The sequence below is a fragment of the Erithacus rubecula genome (assembly GCF_903797595.1).
Source record: "Erithacus rubecula genome assembly, chromosome: Z".
NCBI classification, from domain to species: Eukaryota; Metazoa; Chordata; class Aves; order Passeriformes; family Muscicapidae; genus Erithacus; species Erithacus rubecula.
This window is the reverse complement of record NC_136661.1, coordinates 22209077-22235728: the sequence shown is the minus strand read 5'-3', so window position 1 is coordinate 22235728 and position 26652 is coordinate 22209077. Positions and strand designations below refer to the sequence as shown.

The following is a 26652-nucleotide window of genomic DNA, read 5'->3' as shown; positions in this document are numbered from 1 at the left end:
AAATGCTGCCCAAGTTTGTGATAGAGCCGTGGTTTTGAGAGGTGACCACTGAAGGTGGTGTGAGCACTCTGCATTGGCTTGAGTACTGCTTTCTTTAGTCACTAGCCACAAACTGATGGTGTAGATTCGAGTCAATCAAGTTCTCAGCCCTGTGTAGGAGTGGTTTCCATCCTAAGCGTGGCTATCTCTGTGCTGCCAGGTCCTTTCTGAGCTTCATGAGTGTTTCAGTATGAAAAACACTGAATGTTACCAGGGAGGTGCTTCTGAGTGAGGCCCTTTTCCAGCACACTTTTCCATCTGAAAACTGAAGATCAAGAATGAAAAAGCATGCTTGAGAGCGGTGTTTAATGCCACCCAATGTTTGAATTTTAGCATGCCACCCTTTCAACTGTCAGTATTGTATCTTAGAATTTATTAGGGATGATTATCTAATCCCCTGCAAATTAATAGGAAAATATTGACTATTTTTGGGCATGACTGAAAAACACCTGTTTTATTCAAAAACTTGCACATCTTGTGCTTTGATCAGATTACTTTGTCTCTGCATATGTAATACTCATTATTGCTACCTATACTGAACCTATAAAATTTTAAAAAACCCAAATAAACAACTGACTGACTCTTCCCCCTCCCCAAAACCTGAAGAGGTACTGAGTGGAGCACTGGCTGTAGTCTGTGAAGCTGAAATATGTGTTTCATCAATTTTGCATGTGTTCACAAGCCATTGTTATTGCAAAATGTTAATTGTTGGAAGGAAGACTGTTGATAACTGTTTGGCATGTGGCCTACATGGGTGGGGGTGGGGGTAAAGGTGAAGAGAACTCACATGTGTAATCTTTTCTATGATTAGATTCTTCCAAATTCATTACATGTGTATATACTGAGATTCTCAGGTTTGGGGTTTTTTTACTAGAATGTTACATACTTAGTTGACTAACTTGTGTATTTGCAGCAGTCTTAACATAAAACAAGCAAAAAACATCTCAAAAGAAAACAAAAGAACCCCCAGTTTTATTGTTGATGAAAAGCACCTGCTTAGCTGTTGGTTTTGTTGCTCTTGTTCTATAGTAAAGATTTTCCTGAAGACTGTGCTGCTGTTTTGTGCTGACCTTGAGTTTGAAGTGCTCTATGTGGCTCAGAATGTTCCATGTGGAGACCTCCCTGACGCTAAGGAAAACACTCCTGTGTTACCCGAAGGAGTGGTGTAACAGAGGTGAAGCTCCCAAGGGCTGTGTGGTGGATGATGCCATGCTAGTTGGGTGAGAGCTGAAAGCAAGGAAAGTGAGCAATCTTTAGATAGAGGGGGCAGGATGTGGTGCACAGCTGAGGCAGGGGTCTTACAGAAATGTCTGGGCAACTGGGAAAAGTGGAATGGGGTGGTTTGGGGACTGTGGTGGAGGAAGCCTGATGCAGTGGGTTTATGAAGTTATGATCTCCAGTTCTGCTGGCCATCCTGTACTCCTGGCAGAAGAGAGCATTCCCAGGTGCATGTTTTCCAGAAGAAACAAATGCTGGTGTTGCATGATGGTGTCAGTTCAAGGTGGCTTTTGCAATGAAGAGTAACAGGGAGTACCCATGTTTTGCATCATCCCAGCGGAATTTACCTCCCAAGGCTTTGGTATTCTTGATGATCTGTGACTTGCAGGGTCAAAACCAGGCTAATATTACAGGAGTTTCCAAAAATGTAATGAAATGCAACAGTCACTGTCTCTGTTCAAAAATCTGGGCTTTCTGATATGCTGTGGACAGCAGTGCCTATGCAATATTTGATTGCATGAGGCACTTTAAAAGCCCTATTGTCTTAAATGCCTTCTACTTGCTTGCCAAATCCTGGGTAGGGTGTCATATATATTCTCTGTCCTTCGAGATTTTTCTTCCCCTGAAAAACATGGACAGCAGGGTTGCAATTCCATGTTGATGTAGGTTTTTAAGAGTCTATTGTGTGCCATTTATTTTATTAGCTGTACCTTTAACTTTTGGAATGCATTGTACACTGCTGGTCTTTGAGTACAATGGGGAAGAATAAAAACATTTTGATCCTATCAGAGGAATATTTGAACAACAGTTGATGCCTACATACTTGTTTCGTCAGTTGAACATATGCATATTTCATTTCAAAAATAAAACAAGGTCTGTAAATTTTTGTAACTTGCATAAAATTGATATTTCATCTACAATTGCAATGATGACACATTGTTGATGCCTTAGAATGGAATTTTGATTGCTTTAATGAAAAAATTGATTACTTTATGTGAGCAATAGAGTATGATGGCTTTTGAACATCTTGGGTAGGACACAGATATTTTAGTTTATAAATAAGCATAACTCTGCTGCACAATGATGAAGAGAAACTGTATGTATCCTTTGTTTTCTAGGAGCAAAACAGAGTTTCAGGTACAGTAGTGTAATAGATGTTAAACATGCAATTGCAAGAACTAATATAAGTGGATTTAGGTATGTGACAATCTCTAAAATTACTCATTCCTTTAGCATCTCTGAGTCACAGTGCTTGAAAGAAGAAACAGTAATTAGATATAGAACAGAAAACAGGAATGTAAAATGACTGCCAAATACAGATCTAGCCTAGCCACCAGCCTCTACCATGTTCCTCTAAGCAGGAAAAGGAATTATTTCTCCAGCTCTGTGTGAAAAATAAAGAAATGTACCCTGATAGCCTTTCCGTGACACTGAGATACATCTGATACTACTGAGTATTTTCAGGGTCACTTAATGGCTTGTCCAAGTTCAGTTCTATTTATTTCTAAAGTATGAGGGAATCTTTTTAGCTGTACAGATAAGTAGGAAGCAGTTTTTAGTGAGGCATCATTAAGTCTTGCCTTAATTGTGTTTGTGTGAAAGTGTTCATTTTAGGATACCTGAAAGGATGTGGCTGAGAACTAAAGTAAAGAGGAGTTAAAGAATCTGTCCTTGTAAAAGAGTGATTCCTTTTGTCATAGAAGGTTTTACTGTGAACGTGAACATCACTCTGCATCATCAAAATCACTTTCAGAATACTCCAGGGCTCTCCATTCAATATCTGAGTTACTCCTCAATGCAACTTCCACACTCCATAAATACTGAGGGACACAACTGTGTTCATTCCTATTTAGTCTGGAATTTTAATGGTGGTGTAATTATAGATTAATAAAGTTACCACAGCTTCTCAAAGGGGAAATTGACACTTTATCTCAGATAGTTCTTAAATATGAGAGTCAGTATTTGTGTGCTTACTTGCTTGTACCAGAACACTAAATATTGGATTGTATGTCAATAACATTTCGATTTAATAGCTGACTATTGAAGGAATATTCATGAAAGTGCTTCTTGAAGATGTTGCCATTTTTGTGCTCTAAAGCTGAATGTTCCTCTGAAAGCTGTTCTGCCAAGGATTTTCAGCAGGCCTTAATCTTAACATTTTTCTGTATTTCATGTTTTAAAAGCAATTGGTGATTTCAAGTCAACATCTTAAATAGATTTCAGGAAAAAATCTTAAATTAGATGTTGTGGTTTTTTCTTCAAAATCTAGGTTAGTATTGGGCTGGACATTATGTGTTTGGTGCATGTAGATTAAGGCTGATCCATCAAATACCCTGTATTTAAGTATCTTATATGACTGAATAGCAAAAAAACTCAGAAACAGGTCGAACTCCAAAATGAAAGACATACTGTTAAATAAAGCATGTTAACTTTAAAATTTTTTATTTACAAGTAAGATACTTTTTTTTTTTTAACATCTGCTTTTAATAGTTGGCTGCCTTTAAAGCATGAAATTCCCCAAATGTGGAATAGGCAATGAGTCGCACTTTGGGTGGAGCCTGCTGCTTGGCTGGCATTCATTGTCATGGAGTCTAAATATTGCTACAGAAACGTTTTTTTTTGGTTTTTTTTCTGATGTAATTATTGCTCTAGAGTCTATAGAAATTTATTGCAGTGCCATAAGGGTAAAGACTGTATTCTGCTGGATGTGCACTGACCCAGCAGTCATTCCACTGCCATAACAAACTGCAGTTGCTCTGTCTGCATGCCACTTCCTTTGACAGAGCTGCCATTTGTACTCTTGGTTCCAGGTGGTGTTCTTTCAACTCTTGTCTTCTCTCCTGCCCATGCTGTACTCTCCCTAATGGTTCTTTTAATTTGTTTGTTAAGTAACTTTTAACCTGGAACACTTTCCTCTTGTTCCTCCTGTTTTTCAGGGTGTGAACAGCCTGTGGGGTTGGTTCATATCGATGTGCACATCATACATTTTTCCTCACAAGCCCAGACAAAGAAATGTCCGAGTTTTTATGTATCTGAATGAAAAAAATCTGTATAGATCATAAGGACAAGGTGTTGGGGGGGCAGGAGGTGTGTGTGTGTGGTTTTTTATTGTTTTTTTTATTAAGCTGAGTGTTTCTCAAGGTGTGTATTAACATGAATTCAGTAATTCCAGAAGCTGTGTATCAAGTGCTCATAATTAGGCAATGATGCTGGAGCTGAGCTGACTGATGTCAAAGAGAAAGCCATAGCTGTTGAAGTTAACTCTCATGAGTGTAGCAGGGTGCTAACACTGGTTCGGATACAGCTTTTAACTGCACCAGATTGTTTTTCCTGCAGACTGAACACTGTTGCTCGTTCAGAGTAGAATGCATATGAGCAACTTTCGACTCCTTTTCCAGGGCTGGTTTTGCTATGATCACATGGAATACAGAAGGTTAACTGTCCTCTGTTTTCTTAGGATCTTGCTAGATTAACCTTGGAAGTCTTTTAGAGGAAACAGGCCATTGTCCTGATCGTTCAGAGGAGGAGGGAGAGTCATCAAGTTGGGAAATCATGTCCTATTCCTGATTCAGCTGCTGAGAGGGATCAAAAAGATTTAGTGGATTATGTTTGGAAAGATCTGAAAGTAGGGTGGTTTCTTCTCTTTCAGTAGCACTGTGTAAGTGGTTTGTTAGTTTGTTTTAAAGACCAACACAGGATAAAAAAACTAAGTAAAGCTAGCTGCAGTCTGCAAAGAGCAGTCACTTAACCCATTAGCCTCTACAAAATGTGAGCTGGGAAAAGCCTGTAATATGGAAAGTTTTGGCTGGTCTGGGTTGTTAGGGTGGGGTCTGGATAAGATGAGGCACTTCATTGCTTATCCATGTTATGTATATTGTGAAGGTCCAGTGAGGCTGATGCAGCTCTGGAATGGAAACCAGAACTAGAGAAATAAAGGAGAATTTTTAAAAATACAGTAAGAAAATACAGTATTTTTTTCCTGCACTACTCATCTACACAGTTTCCAAGTTACAGTTCATCTTCAGTCATCAATTAGGCCCTGGCTTAAGCCATCAAATCCTTGGGAAACTCTGTCACACAGCTTGCAGATTACTTTTATACAGCTTTGTCTGTGCCATTTCTTTGGGTTGGGCTTTTGTTTAAGCTTTCAGTGGTGATAAATGCATGCAGGATCATTCTGGAGAGCCTGTACACAGAACTGGTACTGATAATATTTCTTCTTTCTTTTCCTTTTTCTCAGACCAATGAGTGGAATAAGAATGATGATCGGCTACTGCAGGCAGTGGAAAATGGAGACCCTGAGAAAGTGGCTTCACTGCTGGGTAAAAAGGGAGCCAGTGCCACCAAACAAGATAGTGAGGGCAAAACTGCGTAAGTTCAACCAAAACCTGTAATTTAACTCATGGCAAACCCCAGTCCTAGATGCACGTGTCACTTCTGTGAGTTAAAAACCAGATACGATCCTGAAAATGAGGGTTTCTTTTTCTTCTGAAGCACAACACATCCTGCAAGTCTTGATTTGCAATTCCATGGTTCAAATTGCCATTTCAAAGTCATAAACCCATTGAGGTAACTTAAGGGTTAACGAACTACTGGATGGGCTGGGACCATTTTAGGACAGGGTACTTTTGAATTTTGCAGAACACTGCAGATTGTACACTCCAAAAGTCATTAATCTTTGTGGATATTTTTTCCTATAGACCTTACTTTAATAAGACAGAAATTAAGATAAATTTTCATCCTAATGGGTTTGTCTGAACTGAAATTATGGTGACAGAGTTTTAAATTCCTGCGGATTTTAAGGATTCACTAAGTGTTCCTTGTTTAGATTGAAGCATATTAATGAAAGTTTTGTAAACAAGATTCCTTTTGCTGTATATTTCATATGTAGCATTTTCATCTTCTGTTCTTCCTCCTGTCTGTTCTCCTGCAAACATTCTGAACTGTGGAAGATAAAAGATTTCACTAAGAAAACTACAGCCAAAAGATTGCTTTATTTACACTTTCTTCCCTATGACACAGAAAGATGATTTAGTGGATAAGTGAGAAATAGACATCCTGTGACAAGATCAAAACCTTGAGAAAATTCTATGTAAATATGGGCAAAGGAGGACTTGGAAGGGCACCACAAGGCAGTTTAGTCTTGGGAAGGGCACCACAAAGCAGTTTATACCAAACTCTTAAGTTCTGTTAAATTACCTCTGGGTTACATTTATTGAGTCATACTCTGCTTCTTTATTGGTCTGGTTCAATTTCCTACATCTGCTCTATTTCTGCTTGCATCTGAGGAAAATGAGTGATGGATTGACTCATAATGACCTACAATTTCTTACTGCAGCCGTCTAAGTCATCAGTTACGTCAAGCAGGTTTTCTCCTCCATACTTTAGTAGGTTTTTAATTTTTAAAAGTTGTATACATATGGTTTTCTTTTAGCCATTGAATCTTCAGAATTACAGCTATATTTAGCATTTCATGTTTTTACAATCAGCATAATTTCAGACCTCCATTCTTAGGATTTCTTAAGCTGTACACTGGATACAGTGTATCCAGTGTAACACTTACTTTGCAAGTTTCATGTATGAATTGATATTATGGATTTTTGTAGGGAGCCACCCTAGATTGAATTTATCAGTATCTCCTAACTGTAAGAATGTAGCTAGGTATAGGTGCAATGATTTTTCAGCTTTACATGCTTACAATAAAAAAATTCCTGTGTTCACTCTTTGTTTGCAACTAAGAAGTTATATTAATGATGCTGTTACTAGTAATGCCATTGCAAATACTTCTTTCAATTACTTGGAACAAATGTGAGTTAGTGCTATAAAGATCTCTGCTGCTTCTTGTTCTGTATGTTCATTTACTGTCATTTACTTCTAAAATTTTTTCTGTGTCGTAGTTTAAGAGGCAGCTTAAGAGAGAAGGAAGAAAAGCCGTGTTGCTGTGATGCAGAAATACGGCATGTCAAGTCTCATTCTGTTTCCAGTGCTTTGGGAAATTTAGCAGACCTGCTCAGGTTATTTCCATCTACATTTTGAAAGATAGAGACTGACAGATTTGGAAGCAATGACACTAACCTGGAGAGACATAACTATCGAAGGTGGCCCAGAAATGTTCTCCAGAGTGTCTTATTAATATTGGGCTATGTCTTGTTTGTGCTTTTATCACTCCAGAGTATTTTTTTGGTGTGTACACAATGGAGTGAAGCCATCATTTCTGTATAGACTTGTTTCTTCTACATTTGCAATGTGATACCAGTGCTTCATTCCTGCAGAGTGTCTGGGTGCCTGACACAGCTGCTTTTGCCTGGCCTCAGAAGCTCTGCTTAGAGGACTAGACTTTTCTGCAGCCCAACACTGAGGTCTGTTGGTTTGCTGCAAGAGCATGGTGCTGGTTTGTTAGCTACCCCATCTGTAACATCAGCAACTCCTGTGCTGGAAAATCATGATCTGCACAGGGCTTTTTGGGAGAGCTGTCCACCCTTGTGCTTAGGTTTCACAAAATCATAGAGTGGTTTGGTTTTGAAGAGACCTTAAAGATCATCTCAGTCCACAGGCAGGGACACCCACACTTGGCCACATTGCTGAATGCAACCTAGCCTTGAACACTTCAGGAATGGTTCTTCCATAGCCTCTCTAGGCAGCCCCTTTCCAGTGCCTCACCTCTTTCACGATAAAGGATTTCTTACTACTGCCTCATCAAAATCCACCCTTTTTCGATTCGAAGCCATTCACTTTGCCCTATCTCTATATATTCTTGTAAAAGGTCTCTCTTCAGCTTTCATGTAGGTTTCCTCTTAGGTACTGGAAGGTGCTACAAGGTCTCTCCAGAGCCTCATCCCATGAGCCTTGCACATGGAAAATAAGGCAGTGATTGGTGACAGCTAAAAAGGCAAATAATGCCTGATGAATTTGTTGGCCTTCTGTGTTGAGTCACAGCTGTGGTACACGAGAGAACAGCAACATCTGCCCGGACATGTGGAACAGTTGTCACTATCCTGCACAACACTCCTGTCTACAGTCTGGAGGGACATGGATTTGCAGGATAGACCAGTGTTCCCTCTCATGAGGGCAGAGTAGAGATGCAGAATCAGCTCCCTTGACCTGCTGCTCACACAATTGTTTTGATGCAAATCAGGATATGATTTCTGGGCTGTGAGCCAACATTGTGTGTGTCCAGCCTCTCCCCCAGCACCCCCAAGTCCTTCTTGGCAGGGCTGCCTCTTGTTCTCTGCCTAGCCTGTGTTTGTGCTTGGGTTTGCCCTGACCCAGGTGCAGGACCATCACTTGGCCCTGTTGAACCTCATGAGGCTCATGTGGTTTCTCTGGGTACATTTTAGGAAGTTTTCTGCAGTGCTATGTGGGAAGGGAGCTCTTTGGATGAGTGTTCTATTGATCCCTGTGGGTGTATATTGATGCATTTGTTTACTCAGTTAGGATGAAGCTGACTAACCAGAAGAACGTGGTGGTTTCAATTATGTAACAGAGTGCATAATGTGATTAAAGACTTTGGAATGTGCTTGAAAGCAAAAAGGAGAAACAATTACACATTGTAGATACAAATACAGGTTTGTTAGCTCCGTCATTGTCTGTACCCTTAAGGTGTGATGCATTTCTTTTAAGACTTTTCTTTCTCATTCTTTTTGTTAACAGCCCTACAAACAAAATTTTCAATACTGTCCAGATTTTTGAGATATAGTAATATAGTGCATTATTTTAAATAGAAGGTAGAGAGGATAATTTTTCATGCTTGCAGAGGTACTTTTAATTTATAATTAGATGGCTTCCTATTATAAAATACTTGAACTGAAAGGAACAGAGACCAGAACTGACAATAGTCTTTATTTGGCTGGTTGACTACTGTATGTATCATCCCACTGAGTCCTGCTATTATGTGCTCCAGCTTTGGCTCAGTTTTGGACATTACCACCCAAATTTCTTCTTTGTGTCCTCTTTAGTCCCTGTCATTTAGGTCCTTTGCTTTGTGACTTGTTGGCATGCAGTAAAATAGAGATGCTTAAAATAATGACGTCTAGGTACCTCATTAATTTAAGGTATCAGTATTAAGACAGATATTTCTTAGAGATAATATTTACCAATTTTCATTAGGAAGTGTAACTCCTCAGCATATCTCTTTAAAAAAAGGTATTTAAAAATATGCCTTGTCAGAGTAATGAAATTATAGTTTTTTAAGACTCGTTTCACTTTCCACACCATCACCCTGCCTTTGACTAAGTTCTTTCTATAAACAATAAATCACTTTTAAAGCCATGGAGCAAATCCACCTTTGGCATAAGTTGGCACAGTCTCATTGTTGCTCCCACTTACATAGCACAGACTATTGCCAAGCATAGTTGTAATAGAACCTATCTGGAAATCTGACTCTGTCATTGTAGTCTTACTTTGCCAGATAGGTTGGTTGTTTTTTTCTTTTGGTCCAGCTTCCTTAAACAACAAAACAGGGCTTTCCAGCTTGGATTTTGATCATTTAAATCCACTTAAACTAACAACAAATGGTTTTCAAAAAGATCCCTTTTGGGAACGGATAGGATTGGATTAATTCACGTGCTGCACTTTCCACAAGATAAAGTGTTCAGATGGGCTGTTATTTTAAGAAGCTACTGTCATTATTGAGGGGAAGTGGAGGGATGGGGGCTGGGGGAATGATTTTGGAAAGGATTTGCAGTGTATAAATGGTAGCACTTCCTTGTCCTGAAGTTATTTTGTCAGTGTGCCAGTCCATTACTGCCATGTTTACATGTTTCTGCAAGGTACTAAACTAGAATTAAATGCTTTTGGCTATTAAGTGAAACAATAGATCTCTGTACATTTTTTTGAACTGCAGTTGAATCAGCTGTTGTTTAATAAAATTACTCTAACAATAGTACAAAAAAGCTTTAGAAACCTCTGCAAATTTATTCTTTAAGGACCCTTTCACAAAACTAATGCCAATAGCAGTTAATAGAAAAGGTATCTTTTCATTTGAAAGACACTGTTCATGCCTTGAAAGCTGAACTAAAAATAAATTTAAGAGCATATTCCAGCTGCAAATGCTTGATATTTATTATGAACATAATATTCATTTTTGTTTTCTTCCTTTTGGTTCTTACTGTATAAGGAGGTGGGGGTGTGTGACATGAAGAGCATCACTTCTCAAAAACTAGATAAAGTTTTAATTACCATTGAGAGAGAATGTTTCCTTGTAAATGTAATAATATTTACCTTTAAAGAAGCTATTGTAAGAATGCATAGAATGATAGAATAATCTGGGTTACGTGGGACCCACATGGATCATCAAAGTCCAAGTCCAGGCCCTGCACCAGACATCCCAAGACCATGTGCCACGTCTCACACCATGTGCCTGGGAGCACTGTCCAAACATTTTGAGCTCTGTCAGTCTGGTGCTGTGACCACTGCCCAGGAGAGCCTGTTCCAGTGCCCAGCCACCCTTGGGTGGAAACACGTTTGCCTGATATCCAACTTAAACCTCCTCTCACTCAGCTTCAGCCATTCCCTCAGATCCTGTCAGTGATCACCACAGAGAAGAGATAAATGTCTGCCCCTTTACTTCCACTTGTGAAGAAGTTGTAACTGCAATGAGGCGTCCCCTCAGTCTCAGCCACTCCTCACACAGCTTCTCCTCCTGAGCCTTCACCATCCTCACTGCCCTCCTTTGGGCACTCTCTGATGGTTTAATGCCTTTCTCACACTGTGGCACCCAGAGCTGCCCCAGCACTGGAGGTGAGGCTGCCTCAGAGCAGAGCAGAGCAGGACAATCCCCTCCCTTGCCCAGCTGGTGATGCTGTGCCTGATGCCCCAGGACAGGGCTGGCCCTGCTGGCTGCCAGGGCACTGCTGCCTGTGTTCACCTTGCCATGGACCCACAGCCCCAGGGCCCTTTCCATGGCGCTGCTCTCCAGCATCTTCTTCCCCAGTCTAATAAACACAACCGGCATTGTTCTGGCCCAGGTTTAGAATCCCAAGGTTTAGAATCTGCTTTTAAGCTTAATATGGTTGGTGATTGCCCAACCCTCTGATTTGTCATTGTCTGTTTGCAGGGCTGCTCTGCCTTTCAGGGAGTCAACAGCTCATCCCAATCATCCCATACGTACTTAGTATCCCTTTAAGTCTTGTGTCCACATAATTAGGAAGGTATTGAAGAGCAAAATGCCAAGAATGGAGCCCTGCAGAACCCCAGTAGTGACAGGTCACTGGTGTGATGTCACCCCAGTCACTGTAACTGTTTGTGTCCCACCCATGAGCCAGCTGCTCACCCATCACATGATGTGTTTGTCCAGCTGTGAGCCCAGAAAGATCCTGTGAGACACAGCATCAAAAGCTCTGCTGAAATGCAAAAAGATAAAAATAACATCCACTGATTTCCCTTGATCAATTAGGTCATGAGAGGAAGTTAGGTTTGAGGAGCAGGACTTTCCCCTCATAAAGCCATGCTGGCTGTGATCAGTGACTGCATTGTCTTCCAGGTATTATTCGGTACCTCCCAGAAGCATCTTCTCCATAAACTGAAACTGACAGGCTTGGTTTATAGGGCCCTTTTTGAAAGCTTTTTAAAGACAACATTGGCCAGCTTCCTGTCAGCTGGAGCATCTCTGGATTTCCAGGACTGCCCAAAAGTCTTCAAGAGAGACCTTGTGGTGATATCAGCCATCTCTTTGCATATTCTCAAATGAATCCCATCAGACCCCATAAATTTATAGAGATCCAGCTGGAGCAGCTGATTCCACACAGGTTTATGGTCAACGGAACATTGATCCTTCTTGCAGCTATGGTCCTTCAGCTTGGGCCACTGGGATCTCCTCAGCCTGCTGTCAGTGTTGAAGACAAGCCTATCATGTCTCTGCCTTATCCATTTCTATGTTTGCAAGGTGTCCATCTTTCACCCTGTAATAGGCTGATCTTTTTTCTGCCCTGCCTTTTGCCATCAATGTATTTAAAAATTACTCTTTCTGTTGTCCTGTATGGTACTGGGCAGCTTCAACTGCAGTTGAACTTTGGCCATGTGAATTTTGTCCCTACAGTGGCACCTGACCTACACCATAAAGTGGATATAAACCTTTTCACACCTTTTTTCCCAGACAGGATCACTGCTTAGCCAAGCTGGCCTTCTGCCTTGTCTCTTGACTTCCAACACTTAGGAATTACCTGCTCTTGTGCCCTTAGGAGGTAACTTAGTGATCAGCACTGATGGGGTACATTCAAAAGCATTGTCTAAGGGGGCCCTACTCACTAGCTCCCTGAGCAGCCTGAAGTCTGCTCTCCCCTTGTTCAAGGCTGAAGGTTTGCTGGCACTTCTCCTCCTGTCAGCAGATTCTAGACTTGATCACTTTGTAGGCCAGGATGGCCACCAGTCTCTTCACTTACAAGACACATTCTCTGTTAACAAGCCACAAACTACCCTTTAATAGCCAGCACCATAAGCCAGGGCATAAATCCAGTGGAGATTGGACACTGGCAGTATACATTCAAGGCCTGACTGAAGTCTCACCATCTCTGGGTGCTGCTGTATCCAACATGCTGGCACTTCAGTATAAACTGGAGTCCAAGGCACTGAAATGTCAGTGTCCACATTGCCAATGCATCTTTTTCCCTTGCACTGGCAGCAGAGTACAGGTCACGGTTTTCTTTCACCTGGACAAGCATCCAGTACATGTGGAACCAGCTGTGCTGGGCTGAAAGCACAGTGCCACCATCTGCCATGGACTGATCCAGGCTGCACTAGAAAAAGGGCAAGGCTCCAGAGCACTGATGATATGGATTGATGGCATCATCTTATGGGCAAACACAGCAGGGAAGCTTTTTTTGAATGGGGAGAAGATTATTCAGGTTCTCCTGGGTGCTGGTTTTGCCATAAAGCTAAGTAAGGTCAAAGGACCTGCTCACAAAATCCAGTTTTAGAAGTAAAGAGGGAGGATAGAAGTTTGCAGATTCCAGTGGGTGCAGCCAACAAAATAGCAGCTGTGTCCCTGCCAACCAGGTAGAAGGAAGTACAGGCTTTCCCAGGCACTGTGGGTTTTGGAAAATCTGTATTCCAGAGCACAGTCCGATTCTCAGCCCTCTCTATCAAGTGACATGGAAGAGGAATGATCTCTAATGGGGCCCTGAACAACAAGAAGCTTTTGACCAAATTAAGCAGATTTCCCATGCAGGAGCCCTCAAGCCAGTCAGAATGGGGCAGGATGTGAGGAATGTGCTGTACAGAGCAGCCTGGGAGAATGGTCCTTCTGGAGTCTGTGGCAGAAAGGACCTGGAGAGACTTGAGGATGACCTCTTGGATTCTGGCATCTGGGATAGAGAGGGTTTGAGGCCAGCTACATCCCAACTGAGGAAGAAATTCTGGCAGTTTATGAAGGGGTTTGAGCTGCCTCAGAAGTGATGAGCACTGAAGCACAGGTTGCAGAGCTGAAAGCAGTTCTGCTGGCTGTATGTATCACTGAATGTGAGAAATGGACAGTGCTCTACCTCTGCACTGTCTTGCTGTCTTGTGGGTGTTGGCAAATGCTCTGTGGCTGTGCCTGGACCAACAGAAAAGGACCAGTACAGAGGGAAACACATCTGGGCTGCTGAACTATGACAAGACATCACTGCCCAGGTAGAGAAGTCGGCTGTAAAAGTGCATTATGTAGATGCAGGCAAATGCAAGAGCCAGGCTACTGAAGAGCTGTACATCGATTTGATCTCTGAGAAAAAAAAAGATAGTTTATCATGGTGTTTAATTTCTGATGGTCCAGATGGTCACAATAATGTCTAGGTTTCTGAACATGGACAAAGTAAGAAAGACCACAGGGATCTCAACCTTTGTTTTATCTCTAGCCAACAGATGGCTGAAATCTGGTTCTTATTCCAAAATTTCTTGTGAAGTTTGTTTCCATGGGAGATCTGGGTGTAAAAGCTTTTGTCTCTCTAAATCTTTTCTGAAGTTTGTTTTAGGTTCAAATAGTGATTGTTCATTTTTTGTCCCCTCCCCTGCCCTGCAGCATTGTTAGGGATATAATTTAATTAAGATGTTGATATTAAGTTTCCTGAAAAATTGCTTTCCACTTTAGACAAATGCTCAGAAATGCTAATGAAACTCTAGGCCATGGTTGGATGAATGTGTCCACTGCCAGGATACTAAATTGAGCTAATTAGCTTTCTATTATGTTCAGTATGCACTGATTGTTAATGTATGGTGAGAGGGAATGCTTTTATCTCCATGACAGAGGAGCAATACTTTACTTTGATTTTATAATTTGGCAATACATGAAAAAATCCACACTGCCTACAAACATCACTGTATTGACAATCATGCAGGCTTTTAAATGAGATCCATGCAGTGGAATTCATGATATTGGTTTGCTCCTGGCTCTTGACTTAGACTGTGTAGACCATTTCTGATGGTTTTGACCCCTCACTTGACCCTTCCAACTGGAGTTGGAAAATTTCATGATCCAGTTTTTAGTTCTTGCCTGCATTTCTGACAGGATTTGAAATCAACAGCATTCAGGCTCTACTATACACATTTTTGAAGCAATTTTTATAAGACAATTTAGCATTTTTATACCTTCATGTTATTAGGGGAAAAAAGAGAAGAGACCACCTTCTGAAGAGGCAGAAATTAATCATCTTTAGTTAAATTGCTGTTACAAAGATCCTAAACTTTTTACTTTATCTCTAGTGATTTCCTATGTTGTAAATCAAACAAATTCCATGTATTTAAAGAACAAACTCCCTATTCCATATAAAGTTATCTCAGCATTGAGAACCATCCCAGTGGGTTTTGTATCTTACATTCATTGGCCTTTGTGCAGATGATATCTAAAGTTCAAAAATGAAACAGACTGCAATTTCTTATAGGACCCAGCTTGTGTCTTCTGCTCTGTATTTGTTGTTCACACATCTGATGGCTATTCTTAAGAACTTTTGTATTTCGTTGACTTTTAGTGGGGTTGTCATCTCAGAGGGAAGCAAATCCTCTTCTGAAGGGCCCTTGTACTCATGTTTGGGTAGCCTGTGAGCCTCCTGCCCACAGGCAGGATCAGCCAAACCTGTAATGCAGCATCAGCTGCTGGAATTCCCTGTTCACACAGCTCCATTTGCAGAGTTGCCAAATACCCAGGTTTTGCCAGACCTGGCCAGCTTTCAACAAGTTTGTCAGTTGCTTGGATCAGAGCACAGTCTGGATGATTGGGAGTTTTTGTATGCCTGGGTTGAAACAGCTGCAGTTTGGCTCATGTGGAGGCAAAACCCAGCACCCCACTTTCCCGTGGGGAATGCTGTGGCTGCTCCCTGCACTTTTCCCATCTGAGCTGGCAGGAGAGCCATGAGGGAAGCGTGCCTCTCATGGGTTGGGCCAGAATCAACCTCTTCAAGGCTGGAGGGGACAGGCTTAAGGCTGCAGTTGTTTTTCAGATTTATATCTACATAATGGACTGCAGTTGTTTTACATGTTTTTCAAAGACTTATGCAACCAAATGAGCTGTATGTGTAGATTTTAGTTATACCCACTGGCTGTTACTGGCTTACAAATATGCTCTAATCTAGGAAGGGGAAGAAACGGCCAAAACAGAGCAATGTGCAAATGTTGAATTTATTTAAGATTTTTTTTAACTTCAAGGTGAGGTCTCAGTTAATAGATTTTGCTGGTGGCTGCTTATTTACTGGACATATGGTTCACTCTGTTTTCTGCTACCTTCTTTATAGGTGCATTCTGTGTAAGGAAGCTGCTGAAAAGTAGCTGGAAAGTAACTGAAAAAATTAGAAAAGCTCTGAAATTGCATGTGCCTGTGGTCCAGCCCCTAGTCCTCTTCCAAAATATGGAATCTTAAGTAGTATAGTTACTCTGAAATACAAAATAAAAATTATATTACCATAATAATCCAAAGAGTTTATTTAAAAGTATATATGAAATGGTCATATCAACTAGTGGTCTTTGAAGAATGTGTTACAAGTAGATTTATTACTATGAATACATATTCTTGCACTTGGTTTGCAGTTATCTCATGAAGTAAGAGAAGTTCACTTTGTACAGCTTAATAAAAAAAATAAGTAAATCCAAACATTTGCTTCAAATCTGAGGAGATGGTAAGTATTATGAGCATGAAAAGTACAGAAACATCAAGGACAACATGTACTAAGCTATCCTTTGTCAATATCCCTCAGTTTCGTAAGGTTATTTCTGCTCATTGGTTCTTGGAGGACTAGGTGCAGTTCTTAAGTCTTGCTTGATTTTCATGCTACGAAAATATTTGGTTTAGATTAACCTTTACTCAATTGCTCTCATTCTTTTGAGCCTTTTCCTGGCCTCTTGTTATGCCAACATATTTGGTTATAGTTCAGGATTATGTTGCTCTAATGTTCATGATTTTCCATATACTAAGGTGATTATTAGCAATTGCTGACCCACAGGCAATATGCAAGTGAGTTTGTTGGAGGATGTAGTCATTGCTCTCATTTTTGGGCTTCATTTATATTTTGAACACTGTTTGAAAAGGCTGAAGATGACGAGCTGGTTTTACCCAGCTTCAGGAAAAAAGTCGTCTTTACCTGAGCACATCCTCAGGGATTTCCCCCTGTGCTAAAAAGATGATGTGCCAGAGGGCATATAAATTTAGAAGGTAACTGAGCACCTGTTTGGGCTTTATACATGGGATGTGGTCTTAAAGAAACTATCAGAAGTGATCTTCCCTACTTATTTTCCTTATGCCTCAGTACTTGGCTTTGGAGGCTCAGGTCACTCTGCACAGATTTCTGGATTCTTTAGGCATTTTGAGACTTTGTCATGTGCCATACTTTGTTAATTTTTGTACCCTACAACTCCAAAAATAAAGAGCATGTCTAAATTTCAGACTTTTGGTCAACACCTGGGAATGCCCTGAAGCTTCTGTTTGCAGAATCTCTGTTGCATTTTGCTGCTATTAGTTCCTGAGGAATTTCAAAATAGGCACTGTGCAAGAAACTTTATATGATACATCTAAATTGTGAGCACTTGTGTTTACAATTAATAGTAGATGGAGGGAAAATCCATACATCCCAGACTTGAAGTGGGAGTTTGTGTTAATATGGTAATAGAGTTTTGCCAAAGAAAACTGTATGGGAAAATGGAACTGCTGGAGCACAACCTGAGAATGAAAAGTATAAAGCTGCTGGGAATCCGAGAAATCTCTCTGAAGAGCAGCTGGGTGGATATTTTGCTGAGTTTGAAGGCTAAAATCTGTAGCTTTCCAGCTCCTGTGATGCATGATGCAATTGCTGCTTTTCTGTAAGAAAACAGCCATTAAAGAGACTTGCCTTTTATTAATATCCTGTAGTTTGAGATGAGTATGATTGAAACAAGACTTTTCAAGGTATAATGCAAAGCTGGAAACTTTATATGAAAGCTGTATTTGTTTTGGTTTCTGTGGTGGGTGGGTTTTTTTGTTTGTTTGTTTGTTTTTTTGTTTTTTGGTTTTTGGTTTGTTTTTTTTTTGTTGTTGTTGTTGTTGTTTGAAAGCTATCCCACAATACATGTTAACTCAGAAGGGGCATGCAGGTTTTTTGTCTGAGGGTTCTGTGTGTATTGGGGCAGGGCTGATGCCATCTCATGTTAAAATAGAAGGATACAGGCTGTGTGCAGCACTTCACTTTATTGTGGCTGGTGCTAAAGGGGAGAGAGGGGAAAATAATCTCACACAGCTTCTGGTAAATCCATACCTTCCTCTGTCAACTTAAAATCTTGCACTGCACTCTAGAATTGTTTGCAGCAACTCATTGGTTGAATATTTTAAAACTCTGAAAACATAATTTTCCCAGCTTGTACTGGTGCCAGCTTTGGTTTGAAAACAAAATGTATGTCTTCTCATTCTCCTAAGAGAATTTTTGATCTCTTTTGGCTGCATGTATACAAGTGACAGGATAATGATATGGAGTACCACATTGAAAAGCCACATTTTTATAGTTGCTCTTGCGAGTAGGTAAAATGGGTGAAGTGTGAAGCTGTAATTTTTATTTGTTTAATAAAAGTAATAAAAAACCCCAAAGAACTGGTAAGTATTGATAGTGATTACCTGTAGATGTCTGTTTTTCTTTTAAGACAGTCTGATCTGCCAAACATCAGTATGGCTCCTCCGTAACAAAATGTCTCTCTACAACATACATTGTCTCAAATGAATGACAGTATCTTGGTAATGCAGTCAGGAAAAGATGAAGATTCTTTTGACTTTCATAGCAAAACATTCATGGTTAAATTTTATGTTTAAGGTGAAATTCTACATGCTGCTCCTTATTTTTGACTGGCAGGTTGCATCTGTGGTGTGTCACGAAACAGTGGAAAGCAACTTTGGTTTTCAACTGGTTTTGGGTTTTGTGCCATCTCACCAGCCACACAGCTACCTGCCTCCCTGTGCTGGGGCAAGGAGGAAGCAGAACCCAGAGAGGGTTTGCAGAGGAAGGCAGAAGACACCTCCAGTTTCAGGACTGTTCTGGGGCTTTCCCAATCTTTTAATCTGAGGGTGGTATTTTTTCTATTATTAGGTTCAGGGTGTGTTGAAAAGGTCTTGCTTTCAAAATTGTTTAATGCTGATAAAATCTCAAGCCTTTCACAGATCAGTAAACTGTATTCTTTTACAGTGACTGGTCATAGTGCTACTTGTGAGAGGAGACTACACTGGACTTCCTCCTGTGTGTCACCAGGTATTTTCTTCATGCACAGGATGTGCTGCTCTAAACTCATGGCCCTTTCTCCTTCAGGTCAGGTCTTGGGAACTTTGGTGCTTCTACCACTCAGCCTGTGGTGGAAAGTAATCAAAAGCCAGATATCATCTACTGTGTTTATTTTAGCTGTTGTTACTGAAGGAGGAGTTGAGGCTTGAGGGATAGCTCTGTGAGCTAAATGCTGCTTCTAGAATATGTAAAAGCTCCAGTTAATTCAGAAAGTCAGTCAGGTTATCAGTAAGTCACTTTGTAGCTGAGATAGCTGGTGAATTACTTGCCTGTCTGATCTGGTAGTAGCAAAACTTCAATGTCTTCAATTTCTATTTTTTTATTTTATTTAATCAGCAATATAAGGTCTCTGGGCAGCTCTGTATCTTTATCATTCTTGTTTGTTTGGTATTGGTTGGTGGGGGAACTATAAATCATCAAGTTGTTGGAAAGCAAGTTAGACTTTTTAAAAGCCAACCAAGGGTTGACATCCATTAGAAAATGAAGAAGAATGATCTGCCTTGGGGAGGGATGTTTTTACTCAAAATAAACCTTGACAATGAGTGTATATGAGTTCATAGTGTTTTTCAAACATTCTTGCACTTAAAATATTTTCAGAGCACTCAGATTGAAATTACAGAGAACAATAGTATTATACGCTTGCATATAAGTTTGACTGGGTTCCATGTTTGTCATAATAGGAAATAGCAAATACAATATTCACTTAGAATCCATAATTCATAATTGGCTTTGGATTTTGGTAAGTTGTGTGTTGAACTACTTTCAGGCCAAGGAGGAAAATCTGTGTTACAGAAAATTCTAAGTCTGCCCAGAAAAAACTCTGGACCATGACCTTGCCAAAGAGAGGTTGAACCTTCTGGTTGGGTATAATTATTCTGGGTTTTTTTCCTGTGTTTTTCTTTTCAGAAATGAAAATTCCCTTGTTAGATGGTTAGTGTCTTAAATTAAGTCTTGATATTTATTTTTTTCTGATTTTATCATGTTCCTCTTCACTTTTGTGGCACTTCCCCTGGATATATGGACCACCCAGTTGTTTTAAGCCAGCTGTCAAAATACCATTCTGTAAGAGGATTTGCTGGAAGTAGCTCTGCAAATGCTTAAACAGAGAACCTGAATATAGCAGGGCCTTGTCTTACTGCTAATACCACCTTAGCAACTGCCATCAGCTACAGTTTTACAAGTCTAACCCCTAAATGTGAATTATTTGTGTTCCTCTACTTATGGTGTAATAATTTGTAAAGGAAAGTTTTATGTGAGCTGAGTAGTAAAAAATTAAAATCCTTTTTCGTTTGAGTTAGACTGACATTTAAATAATTTCTGAAAACACTCATTCTTGGCCTTTTGGCAAAGACTGGCTCTATCTGAACTCTTGTACTTTGTCTGTCAAATGCTGGTTAAAGAAGTCTTCTTTCATCTTCATTCCCTTGCTAGTTTAATATTGTGACCAAAATGTGGGAAAGGTCATTTGCCCTGAAGAAGACATGGGGTTTTTTAGGACAGACGTAAGTGCTTCACCCATTGACATCCCATATTTGTAAAAAATCTGCTGCTTCAGAACAGTTCAGGGATGTCATACAGAGCTGTACCCTCTGTTCAGGCAGCAAGCATCATAGAAAGCATCTATCAATGTGGAGTTTTTATTTGAGTACCATTTCAGGTCAAGAAATTTGAGGTCCTGACAAGATTTTGAGATGACAGCCTTGTAGCTGTTCTCCAGTTGAACCTGAACTAATGAAATTATTTCACTCTTACTCTAAAAGTTGGTTTACTCCAACTGGGCTTAGCATTCCCCACAACGAACATAATTTTCACCTTTTCTTGTTAAGTACTGAGTAATTATGAGAACTGTACATTCCCATAGAAATAGCAGTGTCAACCTACTGGTCTTTCATCTGCTGCAGAGGTGGATCTTTAACCACTGAGTATGGTAGCTGCTCCTCTGCTCACTGAAACATCTGGATATAATCAAAAGAGACCGTCCTGCTCCTCAGGAAGAACAGAAATGTTTTACAGCAATAAAAGAAATCTATCTCAAATCAATTCAGGCTGTGCTATCAAGATGTGGCTCTAAGTGGCAATAACAGGTTTATCTATTGTGAAGTGAAAATGAACTGTGTTGTAATGGGATTTTCAGCTGAATGAGAATCCAGCCCTCAGTGTGGCCCTTGGTCCAAATCAAGTCTTACATGTTTGTTTTTGTTTACCTAAGTCATTGCACAACCAGGAAGTGGGAGGAAAAGTTGTTTGCTTTTATACCAAGGAAAGTTTATTCATAGAAGATGCAAGTAAAATGTACCACTCCTTAAGGTGTCCAGATGGTGAGAACTGCAGTATTTGGAAACCTGCAGTTTTTGCCTCAAATATTTTAGGAAATTATGTAGCTGTAAAGAATTACTCTGTACTGAAATGAATGGCTACCATCTTCTTTGTTTAGAGAGCCTGCCTTGCTGTATAGGATTCCTCAGTATCTACTACCCAAGTGTTTGGGTTTGGGGTTTTTCTCTGTTTGTTTTGGGTCAGCTGTTTTGTTTGAGTTTTTTAAACCAAAAAACCCCAAAAACACATACAAAAAACCAAAACCAAAGCAAGAACTACTGACTTTAAAATCAGAATTGCTTCTTAAGGGGGAGGGTTTGTCCAACACTCTGTGAATAGTTTAGCTTAAATAGGTTCGTCCCATTCTGGAGTTGTTCTCTCCATAGAACAGGATTTCTGTTTACTAACCCAACAGTCAAGTAACTGTATCCCTCATTCCCCTCTAATTGCTTTGAGACTGTTAAGAAAAAATATCTCACAACAGGTTTATGGGAGAGATAGCACCAGACAAAGGATACAGAGAGGAGACACACAGCAAGCCACTTTTTGTGAAATAAAACATCTGCGTGTGTGATGACTTGTTGAGAACTGCCATGGGAATTGTTTTTGTTGGTGGGATTCATGTGTTCATAGGAACATAGCCTGAAAAGAGTTATATTTAATTTTCTCTGATACTTTTTTGCAGTCAGATTTTGCCTAAATAAAACTTCTTTAGCACTTGTGTGTTCATGTTGCATTTGGCACCATCCTGCAAAGTCTGTCCATAAAACCTCAGTGCCCCAGATTTAGCCAAGTTATTATTATTCAGGTTTTTATTACTACTATGAATATTGTAAAATGTAAGTAAGCCAAGTGTGTGCTGCACAATCTTCCTAATACATAAGTGAATTTGATTGTCTTTTGTGTTTACACAAATGTATCTGAAATTGTTTTGGTATTTTGCTGGTATGTTGTGCTGGCTAAATTTGAGGTGTTGGAATTTTTCAGACTCCTCTTATGTCCCTCCCCCAGTCATTTTCCCAGAGCTTGAGAAACCACTTCTTCCAAAGAATGTTTACACAACTTTGCATTGGTCACCGAGTACGTGAAGTTTTGATTTCAAATGACTGGAGAGCAGACAGCAGCAGTGCTGCTTCTGCTCTTGCAAGTGTTAACTTTTCAGTTTGTTTATGGCAGTAGAACTCACAGGTTGAACACACAGAATGCTTTTATATTTGCATGTAAAGGTTTAAGGCTTAAGCACTGCCTGTCTGCCATTTGCATCCAGCAGCAGCCAGTGTAGAAGGAGGGACTCCTAGGAAGTGAGGTAGTTGTTGTACTTCATAGACAACTCTGTTCCAGGACCTCTCCTGTTTTGATTAATTCTCCTCTCTTTGTCAGATGTTGTCTGCTTCTCTGCTGAGTTTTCAAGAGGGCTGCAGAGAAGTCTATGGCTTAGAGAAACATGGTATTGCAGTTCACAGACTCTGTGTCTGAAATACCCATTTCATTCCTGCCTGTTGTTCCAAGTTTCCCTGGTTAGCAGGCTGAACTTTCAGTGTTAGTTTTAACATTTAAAGGAAGCAGTTGTTCAAAATATAGACTCCTAAATACAGTAGTTGATGCAGCTCCATGATTTATGATGTTTCTTTTACATTCCAGGGGAAAATCCCTTTTACACAGAGGTGCATGTTAAAAATTAATACCTCCTTTGAAAGATATTAGAAACTATCCCAAGAATACTGTCTCTTTCAGTTTGGTGCTTGTTTGAAGATGGTCCTAACTTTCCACACACAAAGAAATAATAATTAGAAGTGTTTTGACTTGAACTTCTGTTTTACATTACTCCCACTGAAAAACTGCTCTGTGCGCAGCAGGCTGATGTTGGTAGGACTCACATAGTATCAGGATATCTGCCCATATCTTAAGACTTGACAACATTGGCATGCTATGCATCAGCAGGATATAAACTTCTCTGTTTTCAGAAGCTTTTCCTTCATTTTTGCTTCAGGGCAAAATGAAGTCAGCAGCATCTTTATAGCACTGCTTCTGTGAATCTTAATGTGCCCAGCCTGAGGATGTCAAACATAAAATTTCAGCTGTAAAAAGGCTTGAATTTAGTACAATTTATTTGGTTTGTTCTGTAATTACATCTTAGGTAATTGATGCTTGGAAGTGCCATGGCGTGGTTGGTAATGTCTGCAGTTAAACAAGCAGGTGCTTGGGGTGAACAGCAAAACCACAAGTGTAAAAAATGCATCTCTGTAAAACAATACAGCTTTGATTTCTCCAGGTACTCACAGTAAAGTATTTTCCCCCTTACATACACAAAGGAAAGATGAGCTTATAAAGGACAGTGCAGAAGTACAACTTCATGTAGTTTAATTAAGGAAATGCAGAATAATATTTTAGAGGAACTAAATTTTGTCCACTGAAAGGGGAAAATCTAACTAAATCTGACTACTCTGTCTAAAATGTGTAGAACATAGAACATAGTTATTGTGACTGTTTTCTTTATTAATTCCCCAAGCCCAGGCATTCTTTGGGGATATATTACATCACTAGGGACATAGGTTTAGAAATTGTGTGGGATTAGATGTACATAACCTACATGATAAGAGTTGATGGGACAGCCGCCCGTGTGAAATCACAGTCAATGGGATTGTTCAGGTTGGAAAAGACCTCTAAGCTCATTGAGTCCAACCATTAACCCAGCAACCATATTCACCAGTTGCACATCTACCTGTCTCTTAAATGTATCCAAGAGTCTTCCAGGGCTGGTAACACCACCAGCTCCCTGGGCAGCTTTTTCTAGTGTTTGACAACCCTTTCGGTCAAGAAATTTTTCCTCATGTCCAATCTAAACCTGCCCTGGTTAAACTTGAGTCATTTCCTTTCATCCTATCCCAAGTTCCCTGGGAGATGAGACCAACCCCCACCTGGCTACACCCTCCTGTCAGGGAGCTGTAAGGTCCCTCTTGGACCAGACTGAGCATCCCCAGCTCCCTCAGCTGCTCCTCACAGAACTTGTTCTCTGAATCTTTGCCAGCCTCGTTACCCTTCTCTGGACATGCTCCAGCACATCAACATCTTTCTTGTAATGAGGGTCTCAAAATGAACACATTATTTGAGCTGCAGTGTGAAAGTATGACTACAAAGTTTTTTTGATGAGCCATCTCACTTCCAGAGGTGTTACCTTCCTGGGAGGCAATTACCTGGAAGGATGCCAAAACATCTAAGGATGGGGAGGAAAGAACTTGCCAGTATGCAGTTAGTGAATGAAAAAGAAAAGTTACCTTAATAATAATAAAAGACATGCAAATGTTCTTTTTCAGTTTTCACCTGGCAGCCACGAAAGGGCATGCAGAGTGCCTCAGGATCATGGTGACACATGGTGCAGATGTGACAGCCCAAGATGGTGCAGGTATGCCTCTCTGAACCTATACAAGCAGTATGATACACTCAATTTGCTTATGTAGTTATTGATGTGCAGAGTGAAAATACAGATTTGACAACTTTGCTTTTCCCCACACACCCTGTAGGAAAAGCAGATGTTACACTTGCAGGTTGGGGTATACTTGCTTTGCTGCACAGACATTTCAGAATCTAAAGTCCTTAAAAACTTTTTTCCTAATATTATAAATTTCGGCATTTGTAGTGGGTTCCAGGTGTAAAGTAGTTGCTTGATTTTTAAATTGTTATTTTTAAGTAAAAAGAAAAAAAGAAAGAGAAAAAAAAAAGAAAATCATTCTCCTCCCCCATCTCGTCTTATTATTACAGGTTGCATCAAGATCTTCAGTTTTGCTTTCATGTTTATCCAAGATATTAATCCCATTAACTTTACAGGAGTTGAAGTAAGACCTTTCCTCAGGATTATGACACAGTGAAAACAGCTGATACAGGCCAAAACAGAGCTGAGAGCTATTAAGTATTATGTTTCAGTTCTCAAAAGTCCTGTGCTTAATTACTGCTCTACTTGGAGAATGATGGGAGCTGAATTTGAAACTGGCAAGCTCTTCCAAAAAGATTTCAGTTGACACATCTGTGGAATCTGTGCCCAGCATTTTCTCTGGCTAGCTGAGCCACCTAGATGACCTGTCAGCATTCTGTCTCTCCAGTAATGATCTGTAATTGCTGGGCTCATGGGTTGTGTTTTGCCACTTACTGCAGCCTGAGGGAATCTCTGTCATACGTGGGAATGATTTGCCTCTATAAAGAAGTGTCTCTGATACTGGAAGAAGCGTTCATATTTTACATAATGATAAGGGAATGTATGTACCTGATGCAGACTATAATTCCGAATTCATGCTTCACCTTGCCTGATGATTCATTGGTTGCTTGGGTAGTGAGAGGTTGCCTGCCTGCTTCCACCTGAGAGAGTCAGCCCAGTGCTCTTCAGTGAAACCCTTCCATGTAAAAGTCATTTTGCAGCGTTTCCTGTCACAAGTGTCCTTGCTTTATTGAGTACTAAATCCTGGGTCCTTCTTGTCTTAGTTGCATGGATAATTTCTTCTTTTTCTGTCTTGTCATCTCCAATTTTTCAGATGCTCTGTAAGATAAAGCTGGAGGAGAGACTTTAATATTTCATCATAAATCCATAGTCAGTAAATCATGGCATTGCATAGCTAAATATGAATGCAGAATGCAGAGGTGCTAAATAAATTAATTAAAATGTAAACCAATGTAGATCTGTGTTTGATAGTGAGTAGGCAATCTGGGAAATGTACGAAAGTAGGGCTATGTTTGAGGCTTCTATGTGCACTTCAAGGGTGACACAAATTTAATATAGTTGTAGGTGGTGAATTTGTCAGGTTTTACTCTTGATGCTGGTTAAGTTTGCGTTACCAAATTCCAAAAATTATGAAGACACCAACAGACATCTGTGTGTAAGTGAAGCTGTGTAATATTGGAAATTTTTTTCTTAAGAAACAAGACATAATGTACAATTTACAATTTTACTTGACGTCTGCCAAGGTGTAGTCTGACACAATGTTTGTGTCACTCCTTTATATGAATTAAGACTTTAAGATTGTTCTTATGCTTGTCTGAACAACAGATAGTAAAGACATTCTGCTTGATGTAGCTTTTTACTTTATTTTCTCTACCCTTACTTTTTATGTGTGGTAATAGGGACAAGACAGATAACTCAAGATTTTGCCTTTGTTGTGGAAGGTTTTTTTCCTGTGCTTTGGCATGATTGAATAATTAATTTGCTTTGCTTTTATTCATTTAGGGCACAGTGCTTTACATCTTGCAGCGAAGAACAGCCACCCTGATTGCATTAAGAGATTACTTCAGGTAAAAGAAAAATCAAATTAATATTGATTTTTGAAATTTTTATTTGGTTCCATTTGATGTGAACTCATTTTGTGCTAATAATTTGCACCACACTTCTATATTGTTCTAT

The 26652-nt window shown here is 39.9% G+C and overlaps 1 protein-coding gene across 4 annotated transcripts in view; it reads left to right on the top strand.

Annotated features, from left to right (window-relative positions):
- Positions 1-26652, top strand: part of RAI14 (retinoic acid induced 14) — an 88501-nt gene that overhangs the window by 43613 nt on the left and 18236 nt on the right. For all 4 annotated transcript variants that reach the window (XM_079329842.1, XM_079329844.1, XM_079329845.1 and 1 more), the window contains exons 3-5: positions 5498-5628; positions 24581-24669; positions 26479-26543. In XM_079329842.1, coding sequence (XP_079185968.1) covers positions 5498-5628; positions 24581-24669; positions 26479-26543 — 285 coding nt within the window. The remainder of the gene's footprint in view (positions 1-5497; positions 5629-24580; positions 24670-26478; positions 26544-26652) is intronic.